This window comes from Brassica oleracea, chromosome C2, assembly GCF_000695525.1.
Source record: "Brassica oleracea var. oleracea cultivar TO1000 chromosome C2, BOL, whole genome shotgun sequence".
Lineage (NCBI taxonomy): Eukaryota > Viridiplantae > Streptophyta > Magnoliopsida > Brassicales > Brassicaceae > Brassica > Brassica oleracea.
This window is the reverse complement of record NC_027749.1, coordinates 14,146,447-14,162,891: the sequence shown is the minus strand read 5'-3', so window position 1 is coordinate 14,162,891 and position 16,445 is coordinate 14,146,447. Positions and strand designations below refer to the sequence as shown.

The 16,445-nt window shown below is 34.9% G+C and overlaps 3 protein-coding genes across 3 annotated transcripts; 1 reads left to right on the top strand and 2 right to left on the bottom strand.

Moving 5' to 3' along the window:
• Positions 1-2,868: 2,868 nt before the first annotated feature.
• On the top strand, positions 2,869-7,582 carry LOC106321256 (polycomb group protein EMBRYONIC FLOWER 2-like; the record flags this gene model as incomplete). The annotated part of the gene is given in 21 exon segments (XM_013759561.1): positions 2,869-2,955; positions 3,052-3,199; positions 3,291-3,346; positions 3,454-3,568; positions 3,661-3,820; positions 3,905-3,955; positions 4,368-4,507; positions 4,614-4,676; positions 4,758-4,879; positions 5,028-5,092; positions 5,192-5,244; positions 5,345-5,398; positions 5,486-5,545; positions 5,806-5,852; positions 5,934-6,034; positions 6,176-6,371; positions 6,446-6,494; positions 6,563-6,646; positions 6,947-7,026; positions 7,140-7,229; positions 7,323-7,582. Coding segments are annotated over 21 exon segments (1,893 nt in total). The 3' UTR covers positions 7,444-7,582.
• A 1,287-nt stretch (positions 7,583-8,869) lies between these two features.
• On the bottom strand, positions 8,870-10,270 carry LOC106324895 (acid phosphatase 1). Its single transcript, XM_013762896.1, has 3 exons — positions 9,603-10,270; positions 9,304-9,513; positions 8,870-9,237 (listed from the first exon to the last, which is right to left on the bottom strand). The coding sequence occupies exons 1-3, from the start codon at positions 9,995-9,997 to the stop codon at positions 9,060-9,062; spliced, it is 783 nt and encodes a 260-aa protein (XP_013618350.1). The 5' UTR covers positions 9,998-10,270; the 3' UTR covers positions 8,870-9,059.
• Positions 10,271-12,043: 1,773 nt separating this feature from the next.
• Positions 12,044-15,353, bottom strand: LOC106326124 (putative U-box domain-containing protein 53). The gene is made up of 9 exons (XM_013764147.1): positions 14,984-15,353; positions 14,773-14,897; positions 14,589-14,696; positions 14,298-14,502; positions 13,933-14,210; positions 13,719-13,817; positions 13,252-13,635; positions 12,326-13,090; positions 12,044-12,236 (listed from the first exon to the last, which is right to left on the bottom strand). Exons 1-9 carry the CDS (start codon positions 15,213-15,215, stop codon positions 12,054-12,056), a joined length of 2,379 nt encoding a protein of 792 aa, XP_013619601.1. The 5' UTR covers positions 15,216-15,353; the 3' UTR covers positions 12,044-12,053.
• Positions 15,354-16,445: the final 1,092 nt, after the last annotated feature.

The following is a 16,445-nucleotide window of genomic DNA, read 5'->3' as shown; positions in this document are numbered from 1 at the left end:
TTTCAAAAGTATGTGAAAGACTAAAGTCAAAGTAAATATGAATTTAGAATAGTAGTTATATTTTACTAATCAAAATACCGAAAAAAACCGAACCGAATCGAAACCAACCCGATATCTGGATTGAACACCCCTAATCCAAATGAAGCCAAACTATTGTTTCATTCTCCAAAATATAATAAAAATAATAACTTAATTCTGCGCAAGGCGCGGATCTTATCCTAGTAGAAGGATAAATGATATGAGACCTAATGCTGGAAAATAATTCACAACGAAAAAAAAAAAATTTAATCGTCCCAATCGGAATAAAGAATGTAAAAAACATATGATTTCGTCATGAACAACATAAGATTTAATGAAGAAAACTTACAATTGACAGAGCCTAGAGAATCCGGTGAGATTAATCTTAATTTGGAACAAGGGTTCCAGCGGAGTAAACAATAAAATTGGGACATATGAGAGATGATAGGGTTGATTTCGAAACGATGAGTGTATCGATTATAGTGTATAGCAGTTAGGCTTTTAGGTTGTGTTGTATGATGAATATGGGTGATACAGACATTAAAAAAAAAACACATGAGCGAGAAATGTTGAATTTCATCTATGAAAATTATGTAGTTAGCGGTGTATAGGGAATGCAGTTTCTCTATATATTTTCCTCTTTTTTACCATTTTTTCCGTTATCCTCCTACATATTTTTTCACTTGATCCTCATTTTCTTTGTGCTTATTCTCTTCTTCCTCTTCATTCTCCTTCTATTTCTTTATTATTATTGTTTTCCTTCCTACCGGTGGTATATCTCTTCCTCCTTACTCTCTTCCTACACCTTGTGTTTCTTGTTACCCTTCGCAGTTATTAAAACGAATGGAGCAAATGAATAAAATACATTGTATTAACATAAATTGATTGAACTGTACTATTTGTGTAATATATACAATATAATATGCAAGTTGTATATTTAATAAAATGCAAGCACATGCATGAAAAAAGAACTATGTCCACATTTATGTCAAATTGTCACATCCATCACCCACTTTATTATATAATTATTCAGTTAATATTGTTTCCCAATATAGGTAGTAGGCAAATTAACCCTTATAAATATCCACATAGTTTTGCAAAAAAAAAAAATCATTTTCACCAATATCAAACATTAAAATCAATCATGTATCTTTTTTAAATCGGCATCTTAAATAGCGTCATTTTTCAATTTGATTCGTTTTTACGGTATTCTGCTTGATTTGCCTAATAGTAGATTTTCGGTCTCTTCGTTACATCTCTGTAATGGTAGGTACTCTTTGATCATATGCTAATTGGTTTATGCTTTTAACTTTTGTCACTTATACAATTAAGTTTTTGAAATTTACACTTTAACTAAGAACTTGCTTGGTTGAGTTTTTGAAAAACATTAAGCTTTTGATATGTAATGAAATTTTGTTAATAAAAAAATTAGGAAATCACTAAAAAGTGTAAAACTATACATTTTTTATTCTTCAATGCTTTCACATAATAATTTTGACAGAATTTCAATTTTAATATATTATATACTTTAAATAATTTTATATAATGACCTTTTATATAATAATATCAAAATTTAGTTTTATATTAATATATAAAACAGATTATTAATTAATATTACTATCAATTATTATTATTATATAATAGTACTAAATATTTAATCTAATAAAAATTAAATATCAAGAAATATTTCAGGAAAACCATAAAAAAATAATTATATATGTATATATATATATTTATAGGATATTCTTGAATAATTAGGTTAAATATTTTCTTATAATTTGTCTTATAAATAATTTACAATTGTGCTAATCACTTCTAAATTTTATTATATAAAACAAATAATTTTGTTTTTGTTATTTAATGATACATTCTAGTGGAAGATTAAAAACATATTTAGAATTCCGAACCGAACTGATAAAAATGACCCTGAATCAAACCCGACATAATACCCAAATGAGTGTTTTTCTACAATATTTTAGGTTTAAACCAAATCCGAATAAGTATCCGATAAAACTTCAAAAAATGAAAAACCCATGAAACCCACATAAACCTCAATTTAGTCTTGAAAGGTACCCAAAAAATTTCAATGAATCTAAAACATGGATAAATAACTTAAATATTTGGTTTAATATATATTTAAATATTTGGTCATATGCTATGTTTTATATATTTTTGAGTTTTGAAGTAATTTTAGATTTTATAATATATTTACAAAACATAAATGGGTAGAAGAATCCCCACCAAACCCACTAAGTTTCGAACTAAACCTGAACATAATTCAATCTTTTATGTATATGTGAATGACGTTTAAACATATGACCCAAAAAAATCCCAAACTCTTAACATTCTTGTCAATTTTTAATATATATATATATAAAAGCTAAATTCTAATTAGTATATTTTTTTGAACAATTAGTATATTATTATTAAAATAAATAAAATAATTGAAAAGTAATGAAATAGTTTATTTTGTAACTGAAGTAATAAAATAGTTTATCGCCTAGGTTCATACTCGTCTCTAATCGTTAAAAAAAAAAAAAAGAAAAAAAAATTGGTCACGAATCAATTCACGGTTAAGTTGGTAAGAATCAGACAAGAATGGTTACTGGCTCCAAAGCACTCTTCTGTGTTGGCTTCGAAGATAATTCTCAAAATTAGGGTTTTTGTGTGTGTGTGGGTTAGACTGTTCCATCTCCCCCTTCCTAATCCTCACCCTCCTCTCTTTCAATCGGACATCTCTCTGAGTTCGAAGGTCACTCTTCCATTTTCTGTTCTTCTAATTGCGTGGTATTGATTCTCTACTTGTGGATTGTTTTGACGAAAGACCCTTTTTTTTCCCCTTCTCCGCAGGCTGAAGGTGAAAAAGCAATAGTAGTTTAAGATGATCTCGTAAGCGAGAATGCCAGGCATCCCTCTCGTCACTCGTCAAACCTCTTCGTATGTTCTCTTTCACTTGACACACTTTTAGATTTTACAAAGCTCAAGAAATGAGTCAGGAGAACACTTTGTAATGAGGTTGCTTGCAAATCGCAGGTGTTCAAGAAGCACAGATCAGATGTGCAATGAAGACCCCCGTGTGCATTTGTCTGAAGAGGAGAAGATTGCTGCTGAAGAGAGCTTGGAAGCGTATTGCAAGCCCGTTGAATTTTACAACATTATCCAGCGCCATGCTATTAAGAAAGTATGTTTTTCATTTTACATTTCTTTTGAGGGATGTGTATGATTAGTTATGAGTCCATCCTAACTATTTCTTTCCTCCCTCTCTGGTGTAGCCTTTGTTTCTTCAGAGATGTTTGAATTATAAGATTGAAGCAAAACATAAAAGCAGGTGAAGTTTTTTTTTTTCTTGTCTTCTGTTCAGAATCTTCATTGTTTTTTTTCTTCTAGTCACCTTAATGCTTTGTTAAGTTTATGAGACTTTCCGCTTTGATGCAGAATACAAATGAGTGTGTTCCTTTCTGGGACTACAGATGCTGGGGTACAAACTCAAAAGCTGTTCCCTCTGTATATTTTGCTGGCAAGACTCGTTTCTCCTAAGCCTGCTGCAGAGGTATGCGTTTGAACCTCAAAATGAATTTGATTGATCATTATCTGATGTCACTAACATTCTTCTTTTTTCCTTTTGAAATTTTCAAATTGTAGTATTCGGCAATATATAGGTTCAGTAGAGCATGCATCCTTACTAGTGTCCTGGGGGTCGATGGAGTTAGTCAAGCTCAAGCCAACTTTCTTCTCCCTGATTTGAGCAGGCTTGCCTTGGACGCAAAATCAGAATCTCTAGCTATCTTATTTATCAGCTTCGGTGAGTTAGATTTATTTGAAGACATTCATATATATGTCCTGTATCCAACAGATAAACTGATTAAATGATTTTTCTTTCTTGTAGCTGGTGCGCAAAACTCTCAGTTTGGCATTGATTCAAGCACTATACACTCAGGTACTATTTTTTTTATTATAAAAGTTATGTGCTATTTTTTTCCATGTCATATTGTGGAAATATAGAAACCTCAGTCCTGTTTAATAGCTAAATGATATAGCTATGTGTTGACCCTAAGAGTTCTTCAAAGCAGAAAGCAGTAAGACTAAGATGAAATTTACCGAGTATTGAACTCCCAGCCCTATATTTAAGGAACCAAAGAAACTGAGTTTTCTATGTATACAATAGAGAAAGCTATGTGTAATGAAAAATGCAAGCACGGTCTGGGGATTTAAATGATATCTGATTTGAAATTCTTGTTTTTTTTTTTGTTCTAACCTCATGCTATTATTGTTATTTTATACTTTTTTATCTTTTTATTTTCAAAGTCTCTTTCTTCTATGATAATAAGAGTTTTTTTTTGTTGTTGCAGGAAATATAGGAGGACATTGCCTATGGAGCAAAATACCTCTTCAATCTCTCTATGCAACGTGGCAGAATTCTGCAGACTTGGAATTGGGACAGAAAGTAAACTCAGTCTCTCTTGTTGAAATGCAGCCTTGCTTCATTAAGGTAAATATTATTTCCTAAATCTTTTTATTTAATTACTGTTCAAGTATGTTATGCTCTTCACCATTTAAATGAAACCATTACTGATATAACTTGTCCATTTCTGCAGCTAAAGTCTATGGCTGAGGAAAAGTGTGTCTCGATTCAAGTTCCCAGCAACCCCCTCACCTCGGTAACTTTGCTATACTTCCATCCGTTGTTCTGAAAATGTTGTGCAATGGTATCTTATAATTATTGTACTTCTTGTTTGAAGAGCTCACCCCAGCAAGTGCAAGTCACCATATCTGCAGAACTGGTTGGGGCAACAGAAAAATCTCCGTATAGTTCATTTTCATATAATGGCATCTCTGCCTCTTCTCTGGTACAAATTATCAGGTAACTTTAGTTTAGTCTACAATCTTTCTTTCCTCATCTCATTGTGTTTTGTTGTCAGTTTTCTTGAATTGCTTAGTGTTACCTACAACTTATAATGTCCATTTTCTTCATGTTGACTCTAAATCACTATGCTATATTCATTGCATAGGTTGAGAAAAGGGAATGTAGTTTTCAATTACAAATACTATAACAACAAACTGCAGAAGACTGAAGGTAATTTTGTATATCACTAACCTGTGTAGGTAAAGAATTTGGTATCTTCTTTCTTGTTGTAAGTAACATCTTGGATTCTGTTTGCCTTGTGTCTTGCAGTAACTGAAGACTTTTGTTGTTCAATCTGCTTAGTAAAATGTGGCAGTTTCAAGGTGGACTTTCATTTCCATTCTCAGACATAGATACAGCTATAATGACTAGTATTTGTAGTGATGCAATCCTTTTTTTTTTTGGTTCCCAATCATGTTGTAGGGCCTGAAATATCATTTGCCAGCAACCCATGATCTCTTCAATTTCGAATTTTGGGTTAGTAACTTCAAAATTCAGTTAGAGATCTTTCTCAGTATTGTTTTTCCTTTTTTATGCCACTAATCTGCTCCGCTTGGGTTTTAGGTAAGTGAAGAATACCAGGCTGTAAATGTGTCTCTTAAGAGTGAGACAATGATCGCCGAGGTTAGAGCATCTCCTTTATTCGCTTTATGTTTATTAGTTTTTGTGCTGTAATTTCAATTTCCAACTTAAACATCCTCAATGAGTTGTTGGAGTGGTTAAATAGTTATTGTTCTCATTGACTTAAGAGATTAAAATCACAATGGCATGACTTTGACACTTAACTTTTGATAATATATTCTATGTCTTCGTAGTTTTTCCAATTTGATGATCACTCTTACCAAATTTTCTAAATGTAAATGTTCATGAAAAAAATTTCTCAGATTAATGAGGGCGGCATTGATCCAAAGCAGCAAACATTGTATTTCTGGTAAGTTATCTATGTTTCCTTTACTTATCTTACTAGCAATTGGGTGTCAGTCTTACAGACCATAAGAATATTATGTGACAGTTCAAAGAAATACAGACGTAGGAAGCATAAGAGTCAAGTACGGAGCTCAAGGCAGGGGCGCCAACTTGGACTAGGCTGCGAGGTGCTAGATAAGACTGATGGTTAGTGGTCGTTTGTAATGGATCTTACTTGGATTTGGCTTCTTTTGGAATGAGAGCATGTCTACTTTTATATCTTAATTTCTTATGTGCATTCAACATCATTGGATCATTTGGTACATCTTTTTAAAATTTTATTATCAGATGCTCATCCTGTTAGAAGTAAGAAGAGCCGGATACCACATGGAAATGGGGTTGGTGAGTCGTCTGGTCAAAGAGTTCCTCCTGCAGATGTGCAACCAGGTGGTGATCCAGATAATGTGCAGTCAGTAGCTGGAAGTACGATGCTGCAGTTTGCAAAAACGAGGAAGCTATCTATAGAACGGTCGGACTTGAGGAAGTATGTTTTTACTTTCTTTGATTCTCTGTCCCAAATGAGGTGACTGATGTTTTCAATGTTTTTATCTCCTCCAGCCGTTGCCTCCTTCAGAAGAGACAGTTCTTTCACTCTCACCGATCTCAGGTGACCTATTTCTTCTTTAGCTCTCTTTCTTATGAAGATTACAACTGATTGTGTTTGTACTATCGCAGCCCATGGCTATAGAACAAGTACTTTCTGACCGAGATAGTGAAGATGAAGTTGATGATGATGTGGCAGATTTTGAAGATAGAAGGGTATGAATATGATGATGCCAATGCAGCCAGTCTTCCATATTCCTTTCTATTGAACTTTATAAGAGCTAAATTGTTATTAAATAGTATGGTAGAGGTCTCAATAAGAAATATGTGAGCAAGCCTCATGGTCTGATATGGAACAGTAGAACCAGATTAATAATGTGCTTATATAGCACTTGTTATAAAACGAAACTGTCTCTGTTTGTTCTCGGTTGTTACATAGTTTGTCTGATTCCTCACTTTTTTACAGTGAATGATTTTTCTCTCTTTTACTATCTGTAAATCTTTACTTTCTCTCAGATGCTCGATGATTTCGTGGATGTGACTAAGGATGAGAAGGAGATGATGCACATGTGGAACTCGTTCGTGAGGAAGCAACAGTATGTGTCTCTTTTTAATAATATACCTATGATGTTTACTCTTACTGCAAACAAATTTAGAGGCATATCTTAGAGGATAATCTCAGGATAATCATTACCTTGACACTTTGCAGAGTATTAGCAGATGGTCACATTCCATGGGCATGTGAGGCGTTCTCAAGATTACATGGACCAATCATGGTTCAAAGACCCGATTTGATCTGGTAATTTAACTCTCATTTCCTCCATATTCTTAGTTTGAATATTGTTTTCATAGAAGAAAGTGGTTTTGTTGATAAAGGTGAGTACTTGTGTAGGGACTGGAGAATGTTTATGGTGAAACTATGGAACCACGGCCTTCTTGACGCCCGAACCATGGACAAGTGTAATGTCATTCTTGAAGAGCTCCAAACTGAAAATCCAGAAACAACTGTTTAAATAGAAGAGAAATGCCAACATTAAAAAAAAATGAGAGCGAAGAACAATTTTAGGTTTAACATCAAAAAAATTCACATTTCTTTATTCAGGAGTTTATTATTTTGCTTTACATATAGAAGATTTGGTAATATTACATTTATCAGAAAGATATAATAATCATTTAGTAAAAAGGGACTAAAGAATTGTCCAACATTATTGAAAAAAAAGGGAATGCAAAGAGCTTCACTTGAAATGTTCTTCAAAGGCATATAAAAGGGACCAAAGAGTAATTCATAAGTGTTGAACAATAGCAGGTTCTCTCGAGCGGTGGTTGAGTCTTTGGTTGAACTCTTAACGAATGAGGAGGATACTCCAGATCTTATGATCGAGTTCCTATTCTTGGTGACCACAATATTTGTGTTTATACTTTTGTCCTTCCCTTATAAAAAATGTGTTCGAGATTGACAGCTTTATGAATTCTCCTCCTTTTTGTTTTACTTCTGTGGCACAACAATACGTAACGACTCTTTCGCTAAGCACCAAACCGACCCAGGCCTTGTTGTGTTGAGGTTCCTGACCAAACGTGGCTTTGCCATCGTCTCTGATGTGATGTGCTCAAAGAACATGAATATAAAAAGTGGCCTTGCCATCGTCTCTGATGTACTACATATATTGTACTGAAGTCGAAGCACATACAAGACATTTTTGTTGTTGCCAGAAAAGTAAACAATACTCATATACCAGAATTCTTTTATGCTTTGCTCATTTATCTTCTTTATAATAAACATAAATATTTCGTTTAGATTGTTATGTTCATTAAGATTGTGTATATCATGAAAATATTAAGTTGGTATTCTTAAGGTATGGGGCGCAAATATACCATCAGTTATTTGAGAAAAATCTCATCTTTTTTATTTTTCTCTGAAACAAGACAAAATTTTGATTTTTGTTAAGAATTTTCAGTTTTATTTTGGATATCGATATTTACATACATTGGAACCAAGAGGAAAGAATAGAAGATCTAGCATCTTTATGACCCCTAATCTATGGTTAATATCATTTACTGATATCGAAACAACGCATAATGGTAAAACAGTATTTCTTACTTTTGTATACGAGGATCCTGTCCAAAAGCTAACATATAGGTGTGGAAAGATTACACATAATAGATCAGAACCCTGGATTGTTATTGGAAATTTAAATGAGATTACAGTTAACCATGAGAAACAAGGAGAAACTTTAAGGAATGCCTTAGCATTTGTGCAGTTTAATAATATGATTTAATAATATGATTGAATTTTTTGGTAATAAAGATTTGCCTTATCGTATGAGTCTCCTCATTTAGTAACATAGTCCCTGTGTTTACCTCCAAATTGTTAAGACGATGTTAGTAACCAAAGTTTAATAATTTCCAATCTGCATTACAATGGAAGTAATATTACTTGTAAACTCTATATTTATTTTCTTTTCCTCGAAACAAGTGTTACTGAAACAGAGAATTCTCCGTCATTAGTACATAAAATAGCTGACAAATTACAAGCTTAGGTAATCATAAAACTTTGATTACTCTCGGGTAAGTAAGTCTATACAATTTAGAAAATAATAATATTGAATGACGCTCCCCTTGCCTTCAATCTTCAGGGGATATAATACATTGGATTTGCAAGTTTGAAAGATCGTTGAGACATGGAGGAACCCAACAGATCACTCCATTGGTCACCCGAGTTGCCTCTAAGCCTAAATCCCTCTTTCACCATCTCATCCCTCTTCTCAGATTTGTACAGCGTCGCCATCTTGTGCTGTTCATCTGGAGATCTGCAAGTCCAAATAAATAAAGCTTTAAGAGTAAAACCAACGAGCTACATGAGTAAGAGAATATACCTGAGAATGAGCTTGTCCCAGTTCTGGAAACCGGCATTGATGAGGTTCTCAACAGTGACAAGCCTGTGGCTCTCTTTCCTCCCGGTAAGCAAGAAAACTCTGTACCCCAAATCTACAACTCTTTGGTAAAGCTTCAAGCTTGGTGCTATGGCTGGTGCCACTCCTCTCTCTACCCATTTATCGAACTCTGAGTGATCAAACAGCTCAAGCCTGCAACATTGTTCGGTAGTGAGTAACTAAACCAAACCAAGTTTTGAGAAACTAAACCAAGTTTTGAGATTGAGAAAACGTGTAGGTACCCGAAGCCATGGTCGATGTAGTACGGAAGATTGGACAAGAGAGTCTCGTCGATGTCGAAAATCCACGCGTCTTTGCCGTCGCCGGCGGAGAAATCGACGGTGCTCGCGAAGACGGAAGCCTCTTCGGAGACTCTCTCGAGATCGGCGACGTAAGCTTTACCCAGCACGTAGTCCTTTACGTAGTCGGCGCACTCCGCTGGAATCGTGCTCCACGGGGCGAGGTTGTTTGTCTCCGCCGCGAATCTCCAGCTCGTGCAATGCAAATTGACCTCGTCTCCGTCGTCTCTCTTGGGCTCCTCCGACGGGTACTTGATAATCGACGACGGGTCCGAGAGTTCACCGGAAAACGCGGAGGAGAACAAGGAAACAACGAGGAAAATGACGTGAATCATCATCGGAGAATCAAATCGATCAAAACACACAAACTTTAGGTTTTATTGAAAGTTCAATTGGTTCTTTAGCAATCAAATCGAGAAATTTGAATCGAATGAGGGTTTATTGAACAAGGAATATAAAAGTATAAATTGGATTAACGGAGTATCCTAACTCGTGTAAGGAAGAAGAAAGCTTCGATTTTTTTTAATTCAATGGAGAAAGAAAAAAAAAAAATCTAATCGGAATGGTAAAGACAGGACTGGCCGGTGACGTGTGTGAGGAGATTAAGTCTTTTTTTTTAAGTGTCTGTTCGTTTTGAGGGTTCGGATCTAAAGATCAGATCCGATTGGGTGGATGATCCGAATATTCGTAGATGTTCTGTGGGGGGTCCACAGCTGGTCATTTGGTTAATGCCTAATCACAAAAGTTGGTCCTACTGATTAATGTATAGGTTCTTCCAAGCTTAGGTGTAGAATTCCAGTTATTTTTTAAATTCTATGTATTTGAATCGTATTTTGTATTATGTGATGAATTTTATAAGAAAATAGAATTGTTCATCTGAAATTTCTTAAGAGTTATTCATAATTATATTTTATAGGTGATATCATATAACTATGTTTTCACAGATTCTTACACTCTTTATAAAATTTGGCTAGGATCCTAATCAGAACTCTTTAAAACAAAAACAATAGAGCATTGAAAACAGATACTTGCATGCACGCATAGCAGCTACGCGTGAATACCGTGTTAAATTGTTAATGTGTATTGATTGTTAATTAAATAGTTTGAAAATTAATTATTGTAAATCCTTGTTATGAACAAAACTTGTTTGTACACTATTGGCCAAAACTGAATATAAATATACATGCTTTCATTTGTTTAATTTATGTTCTTCTGATATGATTACTTCTATGACAAGTTAACAGATTGGAGACTCATTCAATCATTTTATATTAATTATTACTAATTTACTACATATTGTAAAATTTACAAAAATGAATAATGCAATGTAATGTAATGGGAGAATAGTCAAATGATCAAAACATTTAACATACATAGACTTCCACCCAAATTATAATGAAATACTAGGAAACTATTACCCAATAGATCTAGGACTCCAGTCTTAATATATGAATATTTTGTATGAGGAATTTAGCAGATAAGGAGTTAAATAACTGAAAAATAAAGAAATCTCTAAAGATAAAAATGTAGTGTGATAACCAAACATAACACAATATGATATTTGTATAAAATAGTTTCAATAGATTTACTGCAATATGATCCATTATAATATATTTAAAATTACTAATTTATTTAAATTTACAATTATAATAAGATAATTAAAAATATAACAGATTTTTGGTCGTGTATAGCACGGGAAGTAACACTAGTTTGTTTATATTTAGAAATTTAACAACCCTAATTAATTCAAGTATTGTCTATGCCATGTTATATTGACTTTAAATTTATCATGATTTTATAAGTCATAAAGTAAAGATCGGATGTCAAGAAAAAGTGTTATACAAAATATTTAAATATAATATTTGCACTGTAACTGATAAAAAAAAAATCCTATATATATTGATATGATCAGCACCTTGAAAATAAGGTACAAACCAAAATACTTGATCTAAAACTCAAATAAACATCACAAAAAGGCAAAATTAACACAACATTATCATCTCAAAATTTGTCATTATTATTTTAATTTTAAATCTGTAAATCAAATTAGAAAGAAACATAACTCACGCTTAGCGCGCGGGTTCTAGACTAGTTTATGTTAATTACATATTAAGATTATTCTGTAATTTCTATCTTGCGGCTTGCAAATCAAATCCAAAAGAAAACAGAATCACATGTTTGAAATGTAACAAAATAGCATATCAGTTGAGAATATATATATGATTAATAAAAATCAAGTCATGGTCAATCTCATGTGTTATAGTACTAATACATATCATAAAATTAAGGATATATAATTACAACAATTTCATATAATTGCTTCAATCATTCTCCATAATAATATCATAATCTCCAATAACATCATTCCTCACGGTGCGCTCGCTTTTGCTTGCCTTACTGATTTCTACGGCACCACTCGACAATGGCTGCATGAAGAGTGTGGTTGGGCAAAAGGGTCATGTTTTCTAAGGGGGAATCAGTCACCGGCGAGCTACGGTAGTCCTCCATCCACTTCTCTATGGCTTTCCGGTCATAAGTGTATCCGTCAGCCGCAATACATGGATCCTTCATCACATCCTGCAAACATCATAACAACATTCTTCTCTAAACCAACCTGAGACTTCTTTATCAAGCAAACGGATGACGTGATGACCAAGTTATATTACCTTAAGTAATGGGCAGATGAAATGGCTTGGAGGTTGCTTCGGCGCAGAGGCAATCGTTTTTCTTGCTTTCTCAGCAACCTTCTTCAAGTTCTCTAAAACTGGAAGAATCTGCTTTTCCAGGTCTGGCCTGTCTTTAGCTCGGATCTCTGTGCAATGTAGAGCTAATGCAGCTAGTTTCCGGGTTTCTTCCATTGGCCAGCCACCTGCTTTTTTATCAAGAATCTGTATCAGCTCGTCGTCATCATTGTTCTCCATGGCTATTTCTACAGTATAGGTCAGTGCTATAGCCGGCTGAGCGGTGAGAAGCTGGAGAATGATCATTCCCAACGCATAGACGTCTGACTTCGGAGATAACATCCCGGTTCGTTGGTATTCAGGATCGATGTAACATAATGTTCCCACGGGGCTCGTCTGTTTGTACATTGTGAACTTGGTTGATAAGAGGTCGGTTTGGATCATTGTGGAGAGACCAACATCTCCTACTTTGCTTACGAAGTTGCGATCAAGAAGGATGTTGGCTGGTTTAAGATCACGGTGGATGATTGGTGTCGGTTTTGACTTGTGGAGGAAAACTAGCGCTGATGCAACTTCCCAAGCGATTCTGAAACGTACAAACCACGGGAGTGGCTGGCTGTTGTTGACTTGGAAGATTCTATCTTCCAAGCTACCGTTCTCCATGTACTCGTAGACTAGAGTTCCACTCTCAGGGCATGCTCCTAAGAGGAGAACCAAGTGTGGATGCCTGATTTTGCTCAAGATCTCCAGCTAAGAGAGAATATGAAAATGTCAGTTATTTTTCTCTTTAAAGTAGGGAGAAAACGTTAGGAATGCATACGTTGGGGTGGGCACCAGATTTTTCGGATCGAAATGAATAACAAATCGAATCAAATTTAACGAATAAAATGCGCAGCCTTATATATATGTACCTCTTGATCGAATTGCTTAGATAGATTACTTTCAGGGGAATGCAAAACTTTGACAGCGGCGACTGTATGATGAAGACTGCATTTGTAAACAGCGCCATAAGCTCCTTCTCCGATCTTAAGCTCTTGAGAGAATGATGAAGTTGCGGTACTGATTTCTTCCCAAGTGAACTCTTGGTATTGCACTTTAGGAGCCACCTTAGGAGCCACAAGGGAGCTTTCTACAAGCTTCTCCTTCTCTTTGGCTTCGCGGGCTACTTTCATCTCAGCTTCTCTTCTCTGTGCAGTCTCTTTCTCTTCCATTCTCTTCTTCTGTGTTTCCTTTTCTGCTAACCCCTTTGTTCCTTGATCTTTTAGTGTTAGGTCTTCCAACTTTAGCTCATTGAGCTGAAACCATAGAAGAAAGATTTTATTTAGACACACAAACCCATTTCTTCTTTGAAGCTTCAGGAAATACACTAGAGGTGGACCTTTCTAGAAGCATCCAAGGTCTCTACTTGAGCCACTGCATACATTTCCTGAGCTTGTCTAAGTTCATCTCTCAACTTTGTAATTTCTTGGCGTGTGTCCTGATATCAATGAAAACTCACGTCTCATTTCAAATGCTGTCCATAATTTCACAAGAAGAGGTTTTTTTTTTGAAACACCACAAGAAGAGGTTCAAATATGGAAAGTTAAACCTACCTGGTCGTCTGTGAAATAATCTTCACCTGGATCAGTAACATTTTCATATTCAGGGTTGCTAGATATATGACTGTTTCCGTCTTTTCTGTCATCGAAAGTATAGGATGTTTCTATCTTGCTTACTTCCTCTGGAGCATCCGAACACACACTTCTTGTTTCATCAGAGTCGGTTTCCACACGACCAGAAACCCCTCTTACTATTGTCGGGAGATGTTGCAATCTCTTATTGGACAGACCAAGAGACTTGGATTTGAGTGCATTTGTTGACGACATTGCATCTACCCAAAATAAAATAAAAAATGAAAATCGAATACAATATTTCCAATCATGCATACATGAGTCTCTCTGCTTAAAAAGCTCCGAACCTGAGATAGTCCCTGAACCTGAAGAACAGCTGGAGCTTCTCTCACTACCAGTATCTCTTAAAATTTCATTTCTCTCTGTGTCTGAAGCTGAAGGTAATTTCTCTTTCGAAAGAATATACACTCCTTTTGAGACAACATAGACTGTGCATAGGTTTGACACATAGTTTGATATTTTCTCGGTAATATCATTATTCCTGTAATTTGTCTCATCACATATATCATGGAGAAAACGCTATGGAATAATCATAACATTAAACCAGAAAAGGATAAGACTTACCCGTACAAGCCAACATTACATGAGCGTCCAATAACAAGCCTGCTGATCGAACGCTGATTAACCTCTCTGGTTATTGCCACTGCAACACTATTTGATTCTAGCACTAAAAGTTCCACTACAACCTTTTGGTTAACAAGATTCAAAACGTGTGAGTTTCATACACATTTAGCTATAAGATATCTGAGAGAGAAAAAAAACCTTTTTACGCTCGCACATCTTCTTGTAAGGTTTCAGAAGTGTTTCCTTAGTCTCCTCCATAACTTGTCGTCTATAAGTAGCCGCCACGTCCTCTGGTGCCTCAGAGATAGAGACTATGTTTCCGGCTTAGTAAGGAAACAGAAACCAGTTTTCAGGATCTTTAATTAGTCACATAAAGTCTCAGGTAGAGAAGAAAATCTGTAGAACTTACAAGGTGTAGGTATAGAAGTGAGCTTTGGATGGATGTGAATCAGCTTGAAAACAATATTTTTCTCGGAAGCAAACTTCTTGAGCGCCCATTTAAGTACATTCTTGCTTTTGGTACTACCACTAATAGCTACCGCAATGGTCAACGATTGAGAAGGAGACGCATGATTAGAGCCGGTACTCACAGGAAGCGCCGGTTTGGGTTCCAGATACGAATTTTTGAAAAAGAAGTCCATTTATTTCTGAATAGATAGCCTTTTCAAAAGCTGCTTGGAGCCTCTAAAATGTCAGAGTCGGCTCTGCAGAAGAAGTTCTGCAACGGTTCAAGTCGTGGCTTATTTTTGTCTCAAAGCCATTTGGGACATAAGTCAGGACAACTTCACAACTGAAATCAAATCAAGATCCGTTTTGGTTTGGGAAGTAACCGAGGAACATTAGAGAGAAATTGTTATCACATTGGTCAATAAGGAATGCAAAGCTTTTGATAGAGAGAGTGCATAGATCAAGAAGATGATTTGATATTACTCATGATTAAATCTCTCAAAATTTCAATCTGGACAAGTTATTATGAATACTGATCAAAAATTCCAAAGTCAAATTAGATGGACAGCTAGACAATACAGAAGGTGAGGAGATACTTGCAAAACTATGAAAATGAATCATTTTCAGAACTAGAAATGTATGATCTGAGTAGAGCACATAAGTTTTGAACTTTACCAGAAACCCATCAAGTCAAGCATGATCAATTATAATCTCTAATAAACCAGAAAAAAAAATCAAAACTTTGACCAACCTGATGATGAATAGAAGATGTCAAGAAACTCAAACCTAAAGAGAAGAAGTTGGGGCAGACTCTCTCAATTTGACATCTTGAAGTTGAATGAGGGATGGAATCTTGTATAAGCCATGCACGTTCGTGCTCCTAATTTCACACAAAATCAAGTCCTTTGAATAAACCACATCATCTTATAACGCTTCTTAAATTATTTTTGTTATTACTGTTGTTTGAGAATAAAGTAAACAAAGAGATATCTATTCAATTAAAATGGAAGTTACAACTTTTTTTTATGTGTGATTTTTTTTAAATAGACATTCTCCAGAAAATCATATTTCATTTATCTCTAATTAGCATTTTGGCGTCATTAAGATATCACATCTTATACAATCCACACATATGATAACACTACAAGAAAACACAGTTTTAGCAAGGAAATTTAACGAGGAAAACTAATCCTCGTGAAATTACGTTGACTTAACGATGAAATTGCGAGGAAATAAAGTTTCCTCGTAACGGCCTTGTAAAATACCGAGTAATGCGTTTCCTCGTAAAATCGTCGTAAGTTGACGTGGTTTTTCCGAGAAAAATGTGTTTCGTCGCAAATTCATCGTAAAATTAGCATGATTTTTACGAGGAAATAACTTACGAGGAAAGAACGAGAAATCCACCAACTTAACACGTTTTTTTT

Excerpts from the sequence above, each read along its gene's own strand:
- LOC106326124 (XM_013764147.1), bottom strand. The coding sequence starts at position 15,215 with ATGGACTTCTTTTTCAAAAATTCGTATCTGGAACCCAAACCGGCGCTT. Across the intron at positions 14,697-14,772 it reads AGATGTGCGAGCGTAAAAAG|GTTGTAGTGGAACTTTTAGT; the intron begins GTTTTTTTTCTC and ends GTTAACCAAAAG. Across the intron at positions 12,237-12,325 it reads TCATCTGCCCATTACTTAAG|GATGTGATGAAGGATCCATG; the intron begins GTAATATAACTT and ends TGATGTTTGCAG.
- LOC106324895 (XM_013762896.1), bottom strand. The coding sequence starts at position 9,997 with ATGATGATTCACGTCATTTTCCTCGTTGTTTCCTTGTTCTCCTCCGCG. Across the intron at positions 9,514-9,602 it reads TACATCGACCATGGCTTCGG|GCTTGAGCTGTTTGATCACT; the intron begins GTACCTACACGT and ends ACAATGTTGCAG. Across the intron at positions 9,238-9,303 it reads TGGGACAAGCTCATTCTCAG|ATCTCCAGATGAACAGCACA; the intron begins GTATATTCTCTT and ends TTGGACTTGCAG.